Raw genomic sequence first — 21,197 nt, forward strand, 5'->3', positions numbered from 1 at the left:
GTAGGGCAATGCTCAGTGTCCATTAGGTTCTTCTGTTTCTAAGGTTCAGAACATTTTCCAGGGTCTTTTCAGAGTTCCTTCAAGCACAAGGAAGCCCATTTCTTTAATATTTTAAAGTACACTGTGCTTCTGGCTTATAGTTAGTGAAGAAAATGGGAACTACTTTAAGTAAACATGCTGATCCTGCAATGCAGGAAATCAATAATCTCTGTGCTATTTACTGAAGACAATGTAGTGGAAAAAGAACCATTTAAACAAAGTGTTTTATGATGTTCAGTTAACTGGATTTAATTTGAACAGGCAGAGGTGGGCCAAAAATGTGTCCGTGTTACAGTTAGAAGAATGCACAGGATGGCTCAGTGCACTAATATATCTTTGACACCTCTTGCCTCTGAGGACTTGAGTTCAAATTACAGGGCTGTCAGTCAGGGCAGCAGTTTGCTATAGGCTGGAAGCTATTTTCATGATCTCTATCAGGCTTGAATGCTTCTTGGATTGCTGTTGGGAAATGGGGGTTAGATCCCAAAGGATTTTGTATTATACGTCTAAAGGCAAAAACGTACTGTGGAATCATGCAGGGGGTTGTTTGATTACACTGTAGAATGAAAACGAATGCATTTGACTTTCCATTAATGCTAGTGTTCTTTAAAAAAATATTGTCCCGGCCTCTCAACCATCTACCGGTGCATGTAAATATCGTGTTGCAACCTTTGGGATCTATCCTTGTGTGCAGGCTTACTGACATTGAAGGGAGATGAGCACATCAGTGAAGAATATATATTTATTTGTGACATATACTGTTACACTTCTGTCTGCATATGTTCTGTCTAACTATTGTCACAGGGAATACCAAATATTAGCATAACTGAAAGATGGGAGAAAATACATTGTCCTCAAACCGTTCAGCTTGCTCATTGGGTGCCTTTGACAGCACCATGGGTATTGTTATTTCACTGTGTCCCTTGTATAGTCACTTTCTTCTGTGGGTCTGTCAGGGGAGTGAAAAGCAAAAATAGGCAAGGGGAATAGAGGCAGGTTTTACACCTAAAATGACTTTTAAAAAAAAAACGTTTTTAATGGCTAGGTTTCAAGATGTCTGTTACTTTCAGATCTGGCTCTGTTCTGAAGAGTGACTCTAAAGTAGCAAATTTCTTTTCAACAGCTATTTTCCCCTGTATCTGTTCAGTCTGCTGATTTTAGTGACAGAAATAAGCTTTTTACTACTGTTCACTCTTAAGAGGCAAAAAATAGCTAATGGGGGGAGCTAGCTTCTCATTCCTCTTTGTGCATCATCAACAGAATTGTTTGCTAGTGTCCGGTCAGTTACAACTGTGCAAACCCACTGAAGGCAATGGAATTACAGCAGTATGTCTAATCATCTTTCTTGGCCTGTAAAACCTTGGTTTGTGGTCATGATGTATGAGGAAGAAAGGGCTCAGCTTGACTTTGTGATCCCGGATAGAGCTTACAGGGTGATGGTAAAATACAAAACCAAAACAGCTTTCCTTGTAAACCAAGCATATTTGCTCCAGAAGATGCTGAGACAATAAGCAGTCATGTTGAGTGCCGTTTTTCAGAGGAGAACCCCACTTTGAGTGGCAATGGATTCACGTTCTGTTGCTGGGTGCAGTACTGCTCTTGTAACTCACAAGTGTTTGGTCGTGGCGGGCGTGGGTTCCTGAAGAGTGAAAATTTAAGACCGGTATCATACCCTTGCTACCACAACTGGAACGAGAGGGCTAATTCTGTCATCAGCAAAGACATATCACAGCTGAGATTTAATTTAATTCAGGTAAAAATCAGATCACCAAAAATGTGAGGAGAGGTGAATTTCCCACGAAGTCCATTGAATCGCTGCTTCATTGGTGATGTCATTGATATTAATTTCTATGCTGCTGCTGATAGCAAAAAGCTACGAAATAGCTTGTATTTATTTGTATACGTTAACCCCTTAAGAGTTACAGCTGGTGAATTTGCATGCATTTGAATTCATCAGGCTTCAACTCTGACACTGGAATTGTACATACTGCCCTAGTATTCTGCTGGTGAAAGAATGAGAGAAAAATAATTTGTTAAATTTCTAACACATTGCCACGTCTGCACTGTGGTGAAATTAGATTATATCCCCTTTTGTGAAGTAAAAGCAATATATTTCATTTTAAAGAAGTTGAAGTTGATGAATAATAGAGCTGGGTGAATAGTAACGATATATTATTCACAGTTGTTCGAACCATTTCATGAAACTCATTGAATAATTTAGTTGATGAACAGTGAATCATTTCCTCATTATAGGGTCTTACTATGTGAGGTCCTGAGTGATGCTTGCAAGAGACAGAGCACTTTCAGATCCTGTTGACCTGCATGGGAATTGATTGAGGTGCTCAGAACTTCACTGCTTTGAGCAGTTACCAGCCACTTGCTGCTGTGCAAGAAGGGGGAAAAAAGTCTGTCTTTAAGAGAGATATTTATAGCAAAATCAATATTGATTGTAAGAGGTTTCACTGCTTTAAATTTAAACACTTTTATACTGAACAGTCACAGAGAAAAATGTAACCGCAAAATTAGGATAAATTGCTGCATTTAATCACTTGATAGGTTACTCAAAAATGTTTTTGGAATGTGCTAAGTGTGACTTCATACAAATGACCCATTTCTTGATTCATTTACAACCAGCTATTGTAGAAATGGTCTTAAAAGTAGGGTTGTTTTAGCAATTTACCTTTTTAACTACTGGCGTCCACTCATTAATTTTCTCCTAATCTTTTAAGCTATCACTTGCAATTTATGCACTTACCTAGTTAGTCGTTAGCGTTTTCAGCTTTTGAACATGAAAAACCATATGATTGCCTTTTACAAGCCAAAGCAAGTTTCTAATTCAGGAGGCACCCAAATGTTAATATTTTAATCTTGTGTTCTGCTTGATTTTAAATAGTTTGGATGATAACGTGTGTGAAGAGTAGGGAGCAAACCTTGCATAACGTCTACTTAATAGAACAGTAATCATTTCTCTGCCCTGTAGGTTTTAGTTTACGGAAATTATGAAAAATGATTTAATTTCTTTTAAAGAAAATCTCCCATTTTGAATTAACATATACACAATTTAATAGGCAAAACAAAAAAATTGAGGTTTAGTAAAATATCCTGAAGACCCAGTTTCCTTTTTTACGTTGGGGTCATCATTATTACTGAAGTGTAGACATACACCTGTCTCTATTATTATTATTTATGTTACTGTAGCAGCTTGAGGTTTCCCTGTGCGAGGTACCGTTTAGTTACATCAGAGACAGTTCCTGCCCCAAAGAGCTTACAGACTAAAGAAACATGACAGAGAGGTGAAGTGACTTGCCTAAGGTCACACAGCTCAGTGGCAGAGCTTTGAATAAAACCCTAATCTCCTTATTTCCAGTACCTTACCCTGTCCATTGGGACTACATTATCTCTATCTGTGACAGCACTGGCTGGTCTAGATTAGAAGGAGGCCTTTATGATGTGCAGAATCAAGCCTTAAAGAGGTTCCACCCAGCCTATCCAACACAAAAATCATTGTGATGATTAATGGAAATGCAAGTAAAAAGCCAACAACCTGACATGAGCTGCAGAAAATCTCCTGGCATTGGAATGGGTATGGCCCCGCAGTCAGAAGGGTGAGATTATCAGGGCCAGAAATAGGGTGGACCCTCTGTGCAGCACAGAGCTCCACTCCATGCATACCCGCATGCCGTGTGGCAAAACTGGCATGTCAGCTACAACAGAGTTCCTTCCACTTTTGTCCCTTGCCACCGGGAGGTCTACTACAGCCATAGGGATGCAACAGTGTTCAGAGAATAATTTTGCAGTCTGAGGGAAGGAATCCTCCTTTCCCTTCCCCTGCTTGGGCTGGGTATTTGGCTGATAATTTGCCCCTAAATTAATAAACCTGGTGGATATTGTATAGGCTCGATCCAATATTCTGAGATCTATTTTTCATCTAAACTTTCATTAATGTGCTGAAATGGTTACCTAAGAGCTCTTGCTAGCAATCAGTCTGGGACTTTGTGCTTCAAGGTAGAGAACATTGGTCAAGCCAAATCATCCAGGCCACATTTTTCAGTAGTGGCTTCTGAATTTTGGGTGCCCCCATTTTTGGGTACCGTGGGCCTAAAATTCTGGAGCGCTGAGCACCTCCAATAACTATTGAAGTCAATGGGAGCTTGTAACGGGGTCAGCACCCGCCTCTCATGCGTGCCCCCTTTTCTCTGGCTGATAGTGCCTGCAAACACAGTTCTTTTCAAGGGAGGGGGAGTCACACATCTCTCGTGGATGGCCCCATTTCTCTCCCACTTAGATGTGAGCCTGCTTTTCTTTTTTGGTCTTACATCAGGGTGGCACCTGCCTCTCATGAGCATCCCTGGCCACTAGTTCTCTCGACTGGTCTTCAGCAGCTCAGCCCTTCGGCCGAGCCACAAACCCTGTCCTCCCTTCCAGGGTATACAGTCCCAAGTTCTTTTCACAGCCCTGGTATGGGGCCATAGCTCAGACTTCTGCTATTCTATCCAGCCAGTCAGGTACCCACTCTTTGGCAGCCTTCGCTGGGCTCAGTTCTGTCTGGTGAGCTCTCTGCATGCTGTTCGTCTAGCCAGCCAGGCACCCAGTCCTCCCTCATCAAGCTCCACACAGCAACTGAAGGCTCTGCTTTGCTGCTTGCCTTTTATCTGGCCCTTCTGGCCCCTTATTGGTAGCTCCAGCAGCCCCTCTGATTGGCTGCTTTTCTCCAGCCACTGTAGGCTGCCTGGAGGACTTCTCGCTGCTGCTCTATGCTGGGACAGGGTGATGCAGGGCCATGGGGCCTCCGGAGTTAGTCCACCCTGCCACAGAGCTATGATACTCTGGAAACAAAACCTAAGGTGTCTCCACTTGAGTGTCTCTCTCTCGATTTTGATGCAGAGAGAGAGAGAGAGAGAGAGAGTGTGTGTGTTGGTGTTGTTTTTGTGGGTAAAGAGTAACATGGCTACCCCCTAACGTTTGTATTTTAAAATCACAGGGTCCTTTTGAAAATCTTGGCACTTGTATTTGGGGAGAGATTCCATTTAACAAGTTGGGTTGCTCAAATTTTGGCCTACCTGATTACACCACTGTATGTTTGAGCAATATTTTTATACTCCTCCCTAGTCATCTGTCCAAGTTTCCACTTGTAAAATTCCTTTTTGTGTTTAAGCTCACAAAAGATTTCTCTGTTAAGCGACGCTGGTCGCCTGCCATATTTGCTGTTCTTTCTGCACATTGGGATGGTTTGTTCCTGCGCCTTCAGAAAGTCTTCTTTAAAATACAGCCAGCTTTCCTGGACTACTTTTCCCCTCATGTTAGCTTCCCAGGGGATCCTGCCCATCAGTTCCCCGAGGGAGTCAAAGTCCAGGGTCCGTATTCTGCTGCTCTCCTTTCTTCCTTTTGTCAGGATCCTGAACTTGACCATCTCATGGTCACTGCTGCCCAGGTTGCCACCCACTTCTAATTCCCCTATCAATTCATCCCTGCTTGTGAGCAGCAGGTCAAGAGGAGCACGGCCCCTAGTACATAAGGTACCTTAATTGTCAGGTGTTTGACATTATCTGTTTCCCAACAATATCTGCATGAAACTCGTTTGTACCACATAGTAAAACTTGGGATTCTGAATAGCTAAAATATCCAGATGTGGAACTGGGAATGTTAAATTCAGGTGACTGACTGCAGAAGGGCCATGGATCAAAGATGAAAATAATGTATTACACAGTGAGTAAAGTGGCAGAAACTGGCCCTTGGTAAAGATCGTAGGGTTCAATTACAAAATAAATGGCCACTCTTCACATGAAGGTTCCATGTATAAATAGCTTATAAAATAAATTATTAGTAGGTGTTTTAACAAAGTGATAATCAATTGTTATAGTCTGGTGCTGGATCTCAGACTGCACTGGTTCCATTTTTCTTTTTAAAGGATTTAGCAAAACAAACTTTTTTGAAGACCTTCAACCCAAATGGTGGAAACACAAAATAATTCATTTGGGCTGCATATGACTTTTAACCAACCCAGCCTGCAGCCCGATACCTTCTCAATAGCCTGGGAAAAGAGAGAGAAAATGATAAATATGGTACAGTATATTCACAAAGCTCCACTCCTTCCCTGACTCCGTGTTTACAACGAACGGAAGGATTTCATCCTCGTTAGATAGCCATCCAGCCATGTGACGCAAATGACTCAAAATCTGATTTTTTGTATGCCTGGATTACCCGGTGTCTAACTTGGTCCTGATATTTTCACAAGTTCTGAGCACCTACCATAGCCCTTGAAGTCAATGGGACCTGCGGGAGCTCAGCATTTCTGTAAAATCAAGCCCGAGATGTTTTAAATTTTGCACCAAGCAACTGAGACAGTGAAAATCTCAGGTCTCACATGAAAATGTTGGCACTGCTATTTTGAGACGGTGGAGTCCATATCAAATATTTGTTTTGAGGGCTTGCTAGCTTTTCCTACCTCAGTGTGAATTGTTTTTTGTACAAAAACAGCGCTGTGGCTCAGTAAAATTCTACAAATGCCTTGACACCATCTCGGCATGAATTCCCTCCCTCCCTCCCCCAAACAACAACAACACACCTCCTATGCTGACATGAATCTTACAGCAAGCGTATGGGAAGCTTACCCTTTGTTTCTACTTAGATTAGCTTGCAACTTGTTAGATTTATCTCAGTACTGCTCCATTCTTCCCTCCTTATATGGAAGATTCCTGTTAATGCTGGTAGGAGTTCAGTGTAAAAATGACCCATGTATCAATAGAAGAATATACTTGGTTGTTATATGCAATATCTATTTTTGCCTTCAGGACTAAAAGTGGATTTAAAGGCTGCCCTTTTTACCTTTTAATTTGTCTAGGTTGTCTTCAAGTTCTTTTTCCTATTGTGTTTGGCACACGTGACTGTTCTTTTTCCCTGTGGGAATCAGAGAGTGTTACGATGCTCTACATGATTGCTTTAAAAGTCTGCCAAAGCAATGAAGAGCTGGAGATATTAAGCTGTAGGAAATATATTAAGTTGTACTGGAGGAATTCCATATGTTGCACAAGTGTTATTAAACTTCCAGCTTCTAGGCACTGAGTTTTGCAGTCCTGAAAAGCAAATCTTAGATAAACCTGGACTTGGGTATGAAATAGATGTTACCTGTCTCACAGAAAGAGAGAGAGATGATCAGATGGATCCTAGAAATGAAGTAATAATCAGTTCAAGCACCTCTTTTTCCACCTCTCTGTTGTCAGGTTCCTTATTTATTCTTGTCAATTCCTTGACTTGTAGGGCCATGAGTAAAAAGGTGCCTAAATCTTAATTCATAATAGTCGTCTTATGACTAGTGAGTGATGTGCTAATACAGACTTTGTACATAGTGTAAATGTTTTTTTTTTCATAGCTATTGGCTGCTTGTAGCTTGGTTGTCTCTCCATTGATATCCAGTATCTGTCTGTGTAGCTTGCTGTCAGTTACCAGCATTGTTTCTCTACTAAAAATAATAAAAAAAAATCTCTTCCTTTTAACACTATAATGAAGTGTCCAGAGTACAATTATTCCTCTGCTGCCTTCCGGATACATTCTGAACTGATGATAAGTATCTCACATCCTGTTTGCTACTTACAGCTACTGTAGTGATAAAGGAATAGAGGTCTGTGCTTTTGGTCCACACTGAAGGAGATGTGTGACTTTAAGCTCATGAGCAGAGCCGTTGATGCCCATGTCATGATGCATGTGCTTACGTGTTTTCTTGGAGCGAGGCCTGGGAGCAGAGAGAAAGATAAGTTTTATCCCTGTCCTTGCTTAGTGCCCATGGCATATAACATACTGAAAAGCGGGACATTCTTAGGTGGCGCAGGCTGGCTACAATAAATGTCGAGAAATGTGTTTGTAAAGCAAAGACTCTTCCATTTTTGCATTCAGTTCCCAACTGATAACAGTTTTCTAGTGCTCTCCAAGATACAAGATCATAATTTTGACTGAAATTGAGGATTTCTTTTAATTGGATGTTTCACCACTCTAATAGTTCATGAGGAAAGTTTTAAACAATCGGTATTACTTTTACTTGGGGCCATTTCTTAATCCTGCTCCTTTCAGAGACATTACCGTATGAAATAAACAGGAACAGAAATTTCCATACCTCAGTTGCAAATCCATAGCCAGTAGCAATGTTATCATAGAATATCAGGGTTGGAAGGGACCTCAGCAGGTCATCTAGTCCAACCCCCTGCTCAAAGCAGGACCAACCCCAACTAAATCATCCCAGCCAGGGCTTTGTCAAGCCTGATCTTAAAAACCTCAAAGGAAGGAGATTCCACCACCTCCCTAGGTAACGCATTCCAGAACTTCACCACCCTCCTCGTGAAAAAGTTTTTCTTAATATCCAACCTAAACCTTCCCCACTGCAACTTGAGACCATTACTCCTTGTTCTGTCATCTGCTACCACTGGGGACAGTCTAGATCCATCTTCTTTGGAACCTCCTTTCAGGTAGTTGAAAGCAGCTATCAAATCCCCCCTCATTCTTCTCTTCCGCAGACTAAACAATCCCAGTTCCCTCAGCCTCTCCTCATAAGTCATGTGCTCCAGGCCCTAATAATTTTTGTTGCCGTCCGCTGGACATTTTCCAATTTTTCCACATCCTTCTTGTAGTGTGGGGCCCAAAACTGGACACAGTACTCCAGATGAGGCCTCACCAATGTTGAAAAGAAGGGAACGATCACATCCCTCGATCTGCCCCTACTTATACAGCCCAAAATGCCATGATCAGTTATATTCAAATGAAGATAGACATTCTGTACCCTTAGCCTTTTCGGGCACATTGCGTCATGTTGTTTCTGGTTTAATAAAATTTCAATACACAGAAAAATCATTTTATTTACAGATATATGCAGAGCCAGTCCCATAACTTCCCATGGTACTATAGCAATAGTTGCCAGGTCTGTGTGGGTGTTCTCCTGTCATGAATGATGAACATTTGGAAGATTCAGTAGAACAGTACCTCATTATTTCTGAAGTAAGCACAGTAAGCAGGAAAGTCTAGCACATTTTTGGCTTACCTTTCCTCTAGCCATCATATGGACATAGACCAAGTGTGTCTCAGGAATAGTTGCATCTGTTTTAGATGATCTGGAGGGTAGAGAAAGCAGCCTAGCAAGGTCAAGGCTTGTCAAGATAATTTAGAATTCTAATTATTCAGAGCCACCACCAGACAGTGCAGAAACGACATCTCTGAAATGTCTGAACAAAGGAATCCCTATAAACCAAGAAATCAAAGAAAACATTTCTGGGCTAGCCTGATAGTGGCTGTCATACTGAAGCTATCGTGCACTGCCATGCACAAGGCCTAGATCCAAACAGCTTGATCTCCACCGCCTTGCATTGTCATTTCTACCTGCCATTCCAGAGGTGGTGTTTCATTCCCATTTTGCACTCCTGTGGAGCTAGAGCTGATCAAGGAAAAGAAAGGGAGGAAATTAAAGGGGGGAAAGGCTACTTTTGGTCAAAATTTGGTTTAAATGTTTCCACTAGCTGCATTGTGCATGGATGTAAATGACTACGTAAGATGCAAGATGGTGTAGAATTGGACCCACAATGCCTTTCCAATCAACCCTTCCTGCTCATTTAACTTACAATATGTCTACACTGCAATCATGATGTGTGACTGCAGCATGGGTAGACCTACCTGAGCTAGCTAGCTTTAATTTAGCTCGCTCCGATACTGAAGCAGTGAAATCCCGGCGACGCAGCTTGTACAAGCTCACCCGGAACCTTGGCTTCAGTTCGGTGGCTAGCTTGCACTCAAGCCTATCTCACTCTGGCTTTTCTGCTACCAGTGCTCAAGCTAGCTTGGGTATGCCTAGATACACTGTGGTCAAATCCCAGGATTGCAGTGTTGACATACCCTTGCTCTTTCCAGAGGCAATTCTACTCAGTCGTGTATCCACTCAGCCATAGGTTCTCAAACTGTGGACTGGGGTCATTCTCCCTTTCTTTGGTTAGATGGGTCCTGAAACTTCTGTTGTAACGTGGGGTCATGGTACAGAAAAGTATGAGAACCACTAATTTAGGTATTTATATGGCGCACGCCCACCCCCCCCCCCCATACGAGCCATGATGCAGTGCAAGCCATGATGCAGGTAGCCCCCATCACGAAAAAGCTGAAGGAGTATTGTCTGAGATGGGTGTCTCATATGAGATGACGCGATGTGGGATATGTTGGCCAGAGAGTAGAAGAGGTGGTAGTCGCGGGTAAAGACCACGAGGAAGACTTTGAACAAGGCGGTTTGAGAGGCTGAAGGAGGACATGAAGAAGGTTGGTGTGAGCGTGGAAGACCCGCTTGACCAGAACGCTTGGAGAAAAAGATCAGGAACCACTGACACCAATTGACAGGACTAGGTGAGGGGGAAGCAGAAGCTATGAGGACCATCTATCACTGTAGTATCTGAATATCTTGGCTGGAAGGGTGGGGCCAGCTGAGGAGTCTCAAGAATGGGAGTGTTAAAGGAAGAGAAAATGAAGTCTATCAGCAGGAGAGTAGGGGAGAAGTGCACTGGAAAGCTTGCTATCCTGAGAGCTGTGGCTAATAGTTTCCTGCTCTGTGGTTGTAGCAGCCACTCTCTGAATGTGTTTTGCTAAAGGAAGCCAAAGAGGAGTCATCTGAGTGAAAGCCCGTGTGTTTTATGGACAATGCAAACGGCACATGGGTCAGATCGAGAACCATCACCCAGAACTTTAACTGAAAGCAAAAACAACCCAGTCAGAAAGGCACCAAACAATCCAGAATAAAAAGCCTAGCTGTTTGTAAAGGTTCAGATTAATCCTGGTGTGACAAACGTCCCCATCCATTCCAATGGCATTCTACTGCGATCCTTTTTCAGGGGAGGGGAGGAGGAGGAAGTTGCGCTTTGGCCTCTCCCCAACTGACTCCAGACTGTGTGCATGCAAAAAGGCTGCTTGGCCTGAGGCAGGGATTTCAATGTTGGGAGGGTGGTTAAGAGATTTAGTTGGGATGATTTAGTTGGGATTGGTCCTGCTCTGGGCAGGGGGTTGGACTAGATGGCCTCCAAAGGTCCCTTCCAACTCTGTTATTCTATGATTCTATGATTTCCTCATCCTTAAAATCTCATGGACGTGAGAGTAGGATGTTTGTTTGCAAGCCGTTCCAACAGGATTCCTCACGGAGCATGGGGGATAACCTTATTTTGATTATTTTATTTATTTGGTGCTTCACAGAGGTTTCAGTTTTGCAATGTAAAAATGTGATCGCCAGATTCCTCCTTTTCCTCTGATCACTTGGAGAGAAGAAAAATAAATCCATTGTGAAATCTATTGGAAATATTGAATGGTGGCTTTAAACCAGTCCATTGGTGCTGACCAAGCAGACTATGTGCCTTGAATAAAGGAAGGACATTAAGGTACTTTTGAGACAATACAGTGTTTGAGCTGATACTTCTGCAGTTCAGTGTGGCTTGTAAGCCTCTGCATTTCTTTCATAAATTCTAAGTTCAGAAGAGACCACTGTGATCATCTAGTCTGACCTGCGTAACAGGGGCCAGAGAACTGCCCCAAAATAATTCCTTAATTCTTAAGGTTCCTTTTCCAAATAAATAAGGAAAATATGTTTTGCTGCTTCTCTCTGACTGGCCATCTGTTCTGTGGCAATACCTGATGGGAATCAACTTCTTGCAGTATCTGCTCAAACCGTTAAAATACTAGCAAGGGTCTTGATGGCTCAATGGCTTGGTCTACGCAGAGTTAGTTGAACTGTCCATTACAAATATTATGAATATTTGAATTATGAATACAAACTTATGAATTTATCTACCTTTAAAAGTGAATCATTCATAAGCCAGCCCTGATTTCTGCTAATGCCCTACTTAGTAATAAGCATTCACAGTGACATTTTTATTGGCATTTTGAATGACAAATAAACAGCAGAATCTTGTGAAAACAAAAATGTAGGATATTGAAAAGTGACATGAGCAGCCAGCTCTGAGCAGTTTTGAAAATTTCACCCTACTAGGCCAAGATCAATGCAGCAGGTGAATGCATGTGTGTTATGTATTAACATGTATTATTAGTCTGATTTGTATAAGCCATGATGTATGGATGTGACGTCAATAAAAAGCCACATTATGAAAAGAATAGTTTTAGCCTGTTAGTTGTTTGCAAGCTGTTTTCTTTGAATATTTGTTCGTTCATGCTATGTGACTGGTCACACAATTCTGCTCCAATACTGGGACAATGGAAATTTTCAAACAAATTCTGAATAAGAAGCATTCACAGGGTGGTTTTGGATGAATAATCAAGTAGGCTAAAATTTGTGGAAAATTTTGGATTTCTGAACCATGCAAATGTCCATGAAGCAATAAAAGCAATTGGCTGGAAATTTTCAACCCAGGAACTGTCTGAACACTTGAATAAGCATGATCAGTGCTAGCCTGGGACTTGGGGATTATGGGTTAATTCCCTGATCCTCTACAGACCGCCTTTGTGCCCCTGGGGGAGCTGTTTAGTCTCGCTACACCTCAGTTGCTCAGGGAAGGGGTAGAGAGATAAAAGCACCACCCCACCTCACAGCTGAGAAGAGAAAGGCATTAACAATTGTGAGGGCTCAGATACCATGGGAATGGTATATGGAATGGTGAGGGCAGATAGCTTTCTCACATGGTATTTAGAGCCTGATACAGTGCCCACTGAAATAAATGAAAGGGCTTTCATTCAATGGATATTGGGCAAGAACTTTAATGACATTCCGCACGTCACCCACTGACTGTACCAGGCCCAGTACAACAGCCCCTAAACAACTATCATTAGAGCTGGGCCAAATTTTTCAAATGAAACTTTTTTTGCCAAAAAAATGCAGATTTGGGTCAACCAAGAAAGTTCAAAAATTATTCTCAAAGTCAACGAAGGGAACCAAAGTGTTTTGTTTGACCCAAAAATGTTTAGTTTGAGCTGAAACAAGTTTTATTTTTTTCAATTTGTCCAGTGAACCGAAAAAGCATAGGTCTATCTTGAAGGGGAGTTATGCTTGAGTAAGACCTCTAGGCTCAGTCATCTTATTTTACTGTATTCATTTGCTTTGATTAGTGCATTAGTCATATTTTTGCAGTGTTGGCGCTCAATAAATAACAATATTATATTGATTGGAATCAGATCCTTGTCGTATTTGCATTGAGTTAAAGCTAACGTGAATAATGAATTCAGATTAAATCAACTGCAATGTAAACATGGTATTTTTTTTCCAGAGCCACTCTCACTTGAAAGAGAGAGAACCTGGTTCGTCATTTTACACCTTTTTGTCTTTGGAAGACCATTCTCCTTGCTAAGTAGAGGTCAGCTCCAAAATTACTTCATACTGTTAATATTAACCCCGCAAAAGTGAGGAATCCTGATAAAGCTGAAAATCCACTTTAGGAGCTAATGCTGGCCATTTAAAGTCAGACCTCTGTGAAATGGTCTTGGAGGTCAGAGGATGGATTGGATAAAGGAATCTTTGGTTCATTTATTGAGCTGTAGCTGAGGGTATGACTGTACCAATGGGACAGACTGGGCTATGTTATTTCTAAGATTAGATAGATGTAACAATAGTGAGTGATTTTAAAAAAAATATTCTGAGATGGATTCTTTTGACATAGTAAATTCCAACTTTTTGAATTTTTCAAGAAAAAATATTTCCCCTTAAAGATCAAGTCTATTTGTTCGATCCATTTTTCTATTTTACTTTTAAAATGTAAGAAAAAAATATAAAACAATTAATTTAAATCAACAACCTCCTGGCAATTTTGGGTTCAAACAGTAACAGTAATAATAATAAAGCATGCAGGAGATTGAGTGACTATCTTCTCCTTTTTGTGTAACCTTAACACTAAGCCAGTGTTTATTTTTAAATTAAAAAAAAAATAATTAAAGTTTGACAGCAACCTTCTGCACACTCTGTACACCAAAATTAGCCAGAAGCACATTTTTATACATGACTTAAAATGCCCCAAAGCTGGGGCTTTACAGTAGAAATGCAAACATATTAATATTTGTAAATATAGATGTGGTAATGGTGTTTCTCTCACACAAAGACAGAATAATGTAGATAGAGAGTTTTAGATATTTGCTTATTCCTGCATGGTGCAGCTATGTTTGAATTATGCAGGTCAGCTGCAAAGTGTGTAATGCCCACCTGCAAGCTACTCCATCATATATTGTGAATATTCCTGTGTATTTTATAAAAGAGACTCAAAATGTTTTGGGGAACTTTCAAACATTTATTCTTCTGTCTGTAACTCCAGCTTCTGGAGTCCAAGCCTACAGCCCTTCGGGGGGTGGGGCGGGGGGTGGAGAAAAATGGATATAAAGCTCCCATTTTGGGTCCTAATGGATCAGAAAATATGGGACTTCAAACCTGTTTGTGGTCCAGGATTGAGTGTTGCTTGTTGTGGCTTCTGGCCCAGTGTAATTTTCAGGGAGAAGTTCCTATGGGAAAGTAGGTAACAGTTGTTTCTTTTTTAATGGCATCACTTTTGAAGGTGCTCAGAGCTCCTGGAGGAGGCGGATAAACAGGCAAAGTTCCGTCAATGCAGGTCCTCGCGTGTTTCCATGTATTTTTTTCAGATGACAATCATGCTCACATACCGCACAATGGTGGAAGGCATAGAGCTGGTTGAATAATATTAATTGGGGACCATATTCTTACTGGTGGACTCTGTGTGTTTGTGTGTGTCTGGGGGGGGGGGGGGGAGGAAAGGATGCTCAAGGAGTTATCGTTCCTGTACTGTGGTGCGTGAGGTTGGGAGGATAGTGAACTGCACTTCATGATGGGCTGTGGTAGGAGGCACAGAAGAGGTGCTGTTGAGACACTGCAGTCCATGGATAATGGTGTAGTTCAGTGAGACACTATCTGGTCCATTGGACACTGGTTTCTGTTCCTAGCTCTGCCATTGATCTGCTGTGCTTCTCTGGGCAAGTGACTTCATCTCCCTGTACCTACATCTGTCTTGTCTATTCAGCTGGTAAGCTTTCCAGGCCACTGTATCAGTACAATGCCTTGTATAGTGGGCCCCTCGAGCTTGGCTGGGTTCTCTAGATGTTCTGTAATATGCATGAAAACAACAACAGTGTGCTACTCAACATCATTAATGGTTCGTAGAATGAGGATTTAATTTTTCCAGTATATAACAAATGAACTGTATCCACATTAACAAGCATGCCAAGCAGGATATTTTACCAGTAATTACTTCACTACTTCTGTAATGTGTTGTCCATAAGGCCAGTCCCTTCCTCCATTGCCATTCACTGCTAGTTGAAAAAGAAGTCCCTTTAACAGCTGTGTGGAGACGGCCAGAGACTCAGCAAGAGAAAACACTGTTGCGACCATTTTCCTTTAAGTGGCATTTGCCAGAGGTCTGCTTTTTAGCAAGAAACTGCTTCGTTCGACTTGGAATTCCAACAGAGACTTTGCATCGTTGTTGAATGTGAGATGGAAAAGTCGTTCACAAAATAACTAGGCCAGTCCTTGGCACTGCTGGAACTGAAGCGTAGCTGTGAAGTCAGTGGAGCGACTTGGTGTCAAATTGGTTTAACGGCCCGTAACGTTGGGCTGAACATGTCCTTTTTCTTGTGCTGTGAAGTGCGGCCATTGCAATTAGCTCAAGTATTTTCAATGCATGTTTCATCCAATTGTACAAACTTTTCACTGAGTCATACCATAACAACTGTCTGTATCATTACCGGAGCGGATTCTGTTGTGCACAGCTGTGTTTAAAAGAATTGCATTGTTTGTAACAGAGTGTTATAGGCATTCCAACTGGTTTGGCAGTTTAACAGAAGTATTCGCTTTGAAAAGTTTGCACATTTTTGGAAAATAATTATTGATGTAGAAGAAGTTCTAATTATTGTAACAGACAATTTTTTTTAAAAAAAGCCAAGCAACTATTTTAACTCCTCCCCCACCCCCAGGTATAGACAGCTGCCTGAAAGTGTGAGACACTGTTCATGATATGGCTATCGAAGAGCAGCTGGAGGCTTCTGTTATATTTTAAGATGTTTCCAAATAGAAATTTGTGCTCTGATTTTCATTAATTTGACTTCAATGGGAGTGGCAGGGGCTCAAAACCTTGGAAAATGTGTCCATTATAACGAGTGCTATGGCACACTGAAATATTTTTTTATATAAACCTAGGTAGAACAATACAAAAAATAAATTCAATATAAAATTGCCTCAGCTATTAAAAAGAACAGCACAGAACTAGACCTGATGTGCTCTGCTTAATTCTGCTCAGAGAGGGTTTTTCCGCAGCTATTTAAGCAGACGTGTTACTGCTGGTGGTTGAGTCATCACATATGTCCCTCACCAGCGGGATTCAGTTCTTTATAAGGTATTTCCAACTAGAGTAATCGGGTAGTGCTATCAGCTATTGCTAACATAGGCTAGTTCTGGGGCTCCAGTCCTGGTATTCTCTGATTTCTCAGAGCCACAGGACCCATGGTGCTCTCGGTTTTGTAGAGCAATCTCTGCAGCTGTACTGCATTCATTTTCAGAAACAGCCAACCTAAAGTAACAATCTTTTCTGATGCTTGCTCAGATCAGGTGGACGAAAACAGCAGGAAGTGCCTCTGACCGATTTCAAGACTCGAGTGTCTTCAATGAAACTCTGAGGATTACAAATATCCAGCGACACCAAGGAGGCCGTTACTACTGCAAGGCGGAGAATGGTTTGGGTTCCCCAGCTATAAAGTCAATCCGAGTGGATGTGTACTGTAAGTAAACAGCTCCCAGAGCTCTTATCAGAGTTTCTGTTTACCTCCTCTACTGTCTGGCATTATGTGAAGGGGGCCAAGGAATACTAAGGAAGTGGGGAGCCCCCGACAAATTACAAACACGCAAACTCTTGGAATATCATTTAGAGGTAACACTCTGGGTCCAATTCTGCAGCCTTTACTCCTGCGAGTAATCTTAACTCCTGTGAATGTTCCCATTGAAGTCCAAGGGGTCGTTCACATGAGTAGGGGTTGCAAGTTCAGGCTCTTGCATTGAGAAAAGTTAAAAGTATCATGACGAGACACGTTTATTAGTTAGGACCTGATGGAGCTCCTTGGAAAGGGAAGTTTTGCCCTTACATCAGTGCGATCAGGATATGCTCTGAGTGCATAGAGTCACTACTACACATCTACCAATGCTCCAAACTTCCAGGGATTGCCACCCACACATCAACAGTGGCCTGCAGCAATGGCTCTGTTGTTAGTTAATGGTGTCCTTTTCAGAGCACCTCTGCGTATTCCATGTTGAATGCATAATTTTAAAAAAACAGGTTGAGACCTTGATGAGTCCTATTTCTGTGAACTCTGCTGCACAATGCAGCCCCATAAAGGGTTGTAGATAATACAGTTGTTTATCCAAACTGTATCCAGAAATGCTTCTAGTGTTTAATCAAGTGAAGTGAGCAAAAATTAATAAACCTCAAAACCAATAAATGCCCAAACCTCTTGCTATCCGCACAAAATGAGCCCAGAGGCAAAGGAAGTGGTCTATGAGACTTTAGGGGAAAACTTGCAAAGCTGTAAAAGGGAGTCACGTGTCCATTTGTACCTTTGAAACTCTCCCCCAAATGGTCTCTGTACGTTTTACAGGTGAACAGTGGTACTGTGTTTCCTACACAACACACATGCTCATGGAAAGCGAGTGCCCAGCAGAACTTGCCCCAGCAGTGGTATATGTTACATTGCGTGACACAGCAATCGGGTCTCCGAACCCCTTCGCCAGAACCGTGGAACAAAGGGAATGAAGGGGAATGGAAATGACCGTTTCCTCACACTCGGAGCTTGCAGTAAAATCAATTCGTTGGGCTAACAGAAAAGCAAATCCGGATCTGACCTGCACACATCCCAGCTACAAAGAGAAATCTAGTCACATAAGTGAAATATAGTCCCTCTCATTACTGGATAGAGCATTTTCCAGTAGATGTCTAGTAAACTTTCCCCCTGCATTTGTGTATATACTCAGTATGGCTGTACCTGCCGATAGCACAGTGGAAAGTTTTGAATGCCTAATGCACATACCTTTACACAGACTGCGGGACAAGGAAAGCAGGATCAAAGTCCTTTTCTTTTCCTACTACAAAGGAAATGGTCCTTGCAGGGAACATTTGGAGGATCCTATAATGTAAGAGGCATTGTCTCAAAGATGGTTTGTAAAAGGACAGCAGGGTTCCAAATTAGTGACAGGTTTTTTCTTTTCTTTGACTGAACCCTTTAAAAAATAAGATGATTGGCCTCGATAAGACTTGAAGAAGCGTGACTCTCATTAACAGATTTCATCAGCATTAAAAGCACCCTATTGCTTTTTGATGTAGGGTAAGATAGTTTGCTGTTTTAGAAGACAAATTAGAGGATGGGGCCAAAAGAAATCTGATGAGGTTCAACAAGGACAAGTGCAGAGACCGAATGGCTCGGCAGCAGTTCTGCAGAAAAGGACCTAGGGGTGACAGTGGACGAGAAGCTGGATATGAGTCAACAGTGTGCCCTTGTTGCCAAGAAGGCCAATGGCATTTTGGGATGTATAAGTAGGGGCATAGCGAGCAGATCGAGGGACGTGATCGTTCCCCTCTATTTGACCTTGGTGAGGCCTCATCTGGAGTACTGTGTCCAGTTTTGGGCCCCACACTACAAGAAGGATGTGGAAAAATTGTTTAGTCTGCGGAGGAGAAGAATGAGGGGGGATTTGATAGCTGCTTTCAACTACCTGAAAGGAGGTTCCAAAGAGGATGGATCTAGACTGTTCTCAGTGGTAGCTGATGACAGAACAAGGAGTAATGGTCTCACGTTGCAGTGGGGGAGGTTTAGGTTGGATATTAGGAAAAACTTTTTCACTAGGAGGGTGGTGAAACACTGGAATGTGTTACCTAGGGAGGTGGTAGATATTTAGATATCTATTTAGATATACTTCCTTAGATATTTTTAAGGTCAGGCTTGACAAAGCCCTGCTGGGATGATTTAGTTGGGGATTGGTCCTGCTTTGAGCAGGGGGTTGGACTAGTTGACCTCCTGAGGTCCCTTCCAACCCTGATATTCTATGATTCTGTGGTAAGACCAGTTGTACATGCTGCTAGGATAGTTATCAGTTTTTAAAATCTGAGTAAACTGCTTTTTCAACAGGTTTTCCTGTCCTAAACAGACTCCCAGCACACTCTTTTCTTCACTCAGTTAGTCTCTAAGGTGCCACAAGTCCTCCTTTTCTTCTCACCCACTTTGTCACTCTAATATCCTGAGACCGACATGGGTACAACATGGTTTTAATAATTAGTTCATTTATTACTGATTGTTAGAGTCCAGTAGGCCAAATGAGTGTTGGTAATCTTGCTTAATAACCATATATAACACCTTCTCCCTGATGTGCTTTGTATCATCCGGACACGCACACACTTAGGCCACGTCTACACGAGCAGGTTCCAGCAGCACGACTGTATCGATGCAGCCGTGCTGCTGTAAAATCACTCACGCAGCCGCTCTGTGCTGATGGGAGAGAGCTCATCCGTCGACATAATAAAACCACCCCGATGATCGATGGTAGCTGTGTTGGCAGGAGACGCTCTCCCACCAGCAGTGCACAAGAGCGCTTATGCTGGTAAAACTTACATGGCTGAGGGTTTTTTTTTTCGCCCCCCACACCCTTGAGCAACATAAGTTTTGCCAATGTAAGTGGTGTTGTTGACGTGGGCTTAGTGTCCGCACCTCAGCCTTGCTCCCGCTTATGTAAGTGGCTTAGGGCTTTATGTTGGTGTGGACAAGAGGCGTAGGGCTTTATGTTGGTGTGGTTAGGGTGACGCACTGTTCATGTAGACACTGTTAATTACGTCGGCTGCTGGCTGTCATTTTTGTCAATTTCACAAGTCCTATTGACAAGAAAGCTGGGCTGTCACCAGGGTGGGTGGGGGGCTCCAGCCCAGTCCCCCCGCCCCTCCCGGCTCCCTGCTCCAAGCCAGGCTGTGTCCTCCCTACTCGGAGCCCAGTGCTTCCTGGGGGCTCCTGGCTCCCCACTGCTGGGGGGCTGGCTGCCTGCCCCAGCTCTCGGCTCTTCTCTGGGAGTCTGGCTGCTCCCCCCAGATTCTCAGCTCCCCACTCCACACCGCAGCTGGGCTCCCAGCAGGGAGTTCCATGCCTGGAGTCCAGGCGGCTCCCGGGAGCCTCGCGCCAGACCTTGGGCTCCCCACAGGGAGCCGGGAATCAAAGGCACAGCCTGGCTTGGAATGGGGAGCTTCTGGCAGCTGCCCGAAGGCTCCTGGCTTCCCGCAGGGAGCCCAGCGGCCAGCTGAGACCCCTGGGAGCTGGCCAGACTCTGGGCTCAGAGCTTGCAGCCAGGAGCCCAGCCTCTGGGAGCAGGGAGCCCAGGGGACAGCTGGGCTTCCAGTGGGGAACTGCATGCCCAGGCTCTCAGTCCCCCACACTGCCCCTCTGAAGTTGGAATAAGCGTTCCTGGTGAGGCTGCGCACCACTGGCAGAAGGAGGGCAGCGTGGACACGAACCACCGCAGCAGTTATTGTGGTGGTTGTAAGTTGACCTAACATAGGTCTACTTACATTGCTAGTGTAGACATGCCCTTATATATGTATTCTGCATCCCCAGAATCTTCCATATACACAGGGCCTAAGGGATATATCACTGAGGTCAGCTACATGTAGGTAGCTGCTGAAAACCCCATAGGAAAAGATTTGAGTCTTATTACATGAGGGCGACTTAAGGTCTCTTTTTAATATCCATCAATTGGAATTTCCATAATTTCTTAGTTTTAGGCACATTAATTAAAATAAGGTGAAAGCCTGGCCTTGCATTAAACATATGGTTAGTACTCTTAGAGCTGTTGTTTTGGAAATGTTTGTAATTTTAAAGTTTGGATCCTTCTTGACTTAGGCTGAGGTTGGATCTGAGGATCAGATTCTTCATCCTCTTTATAAATTGTTTTAGCTGTCATTTTTTTCTTGGATTTACTGAGGTCTATTATTTATTATCTCATTATTACATCTCATTCCACTTCTTGTGCCTGAGAATTTGTCATGCTTCTTGACCATGTCATAACCTTTAGGTCTTGGCCATGACTTAGTCCCAGAGGATTTCGCATGAGAAACCAGTTGGTGTTCTGGCAACTATTTTATGGTCAAATATTTCTGAGCAGACAACTGTGGAGGTAGACTCAAGATGCA

At 42.7% G+C, this 21,197-nt stretch overlaps 1 protein-coding gene across 6 annotated transcripts in view; it reads left to right on the plus strand.

Moving 5' to 3' along the window:
* Positions 1-21,197, plus strand: part of MDGA2 (MAM domain containing glycosylphosphatidylinositol anchor 2) — a 663,883-nt gene that overhangs the window by 292,379 nt on the left and 350,307 nt on the right. For 5 of the 6 annotated variants that reach the window (XM_073350237.2, XM_073350233.2, XM_073350236.2 and 2 more), the window contains exon 3: positions 16,587-16,761. The exons of the other annotated variant lie outside the window; for it this stretch is intronic. In XM_073350237.2, the coding sequence (XP_073206338.1) occupies positions 16,587-16,761 (175 nt within the window). The remainder of the gene's footprint in view (positions 1-16,586; positions 16,762-21,197) is intronic. 6 annotated transcript variants of the gene reach the window in all.

The sequence above is a fragment of the Lepidochelys kempii genome, chromosome 6, assembly GCF_965140285.1.
Source record: "Lepidochelys kempii isolate rLepKem1 chromosome 6, rLepKem1.hap1, whole genome shotgun sequence".
NCBI lineage: Eukaryota > Metazoa > Chordata > Testudines > Cheloniidae > Lepidochelys > Lepidochelys kempii.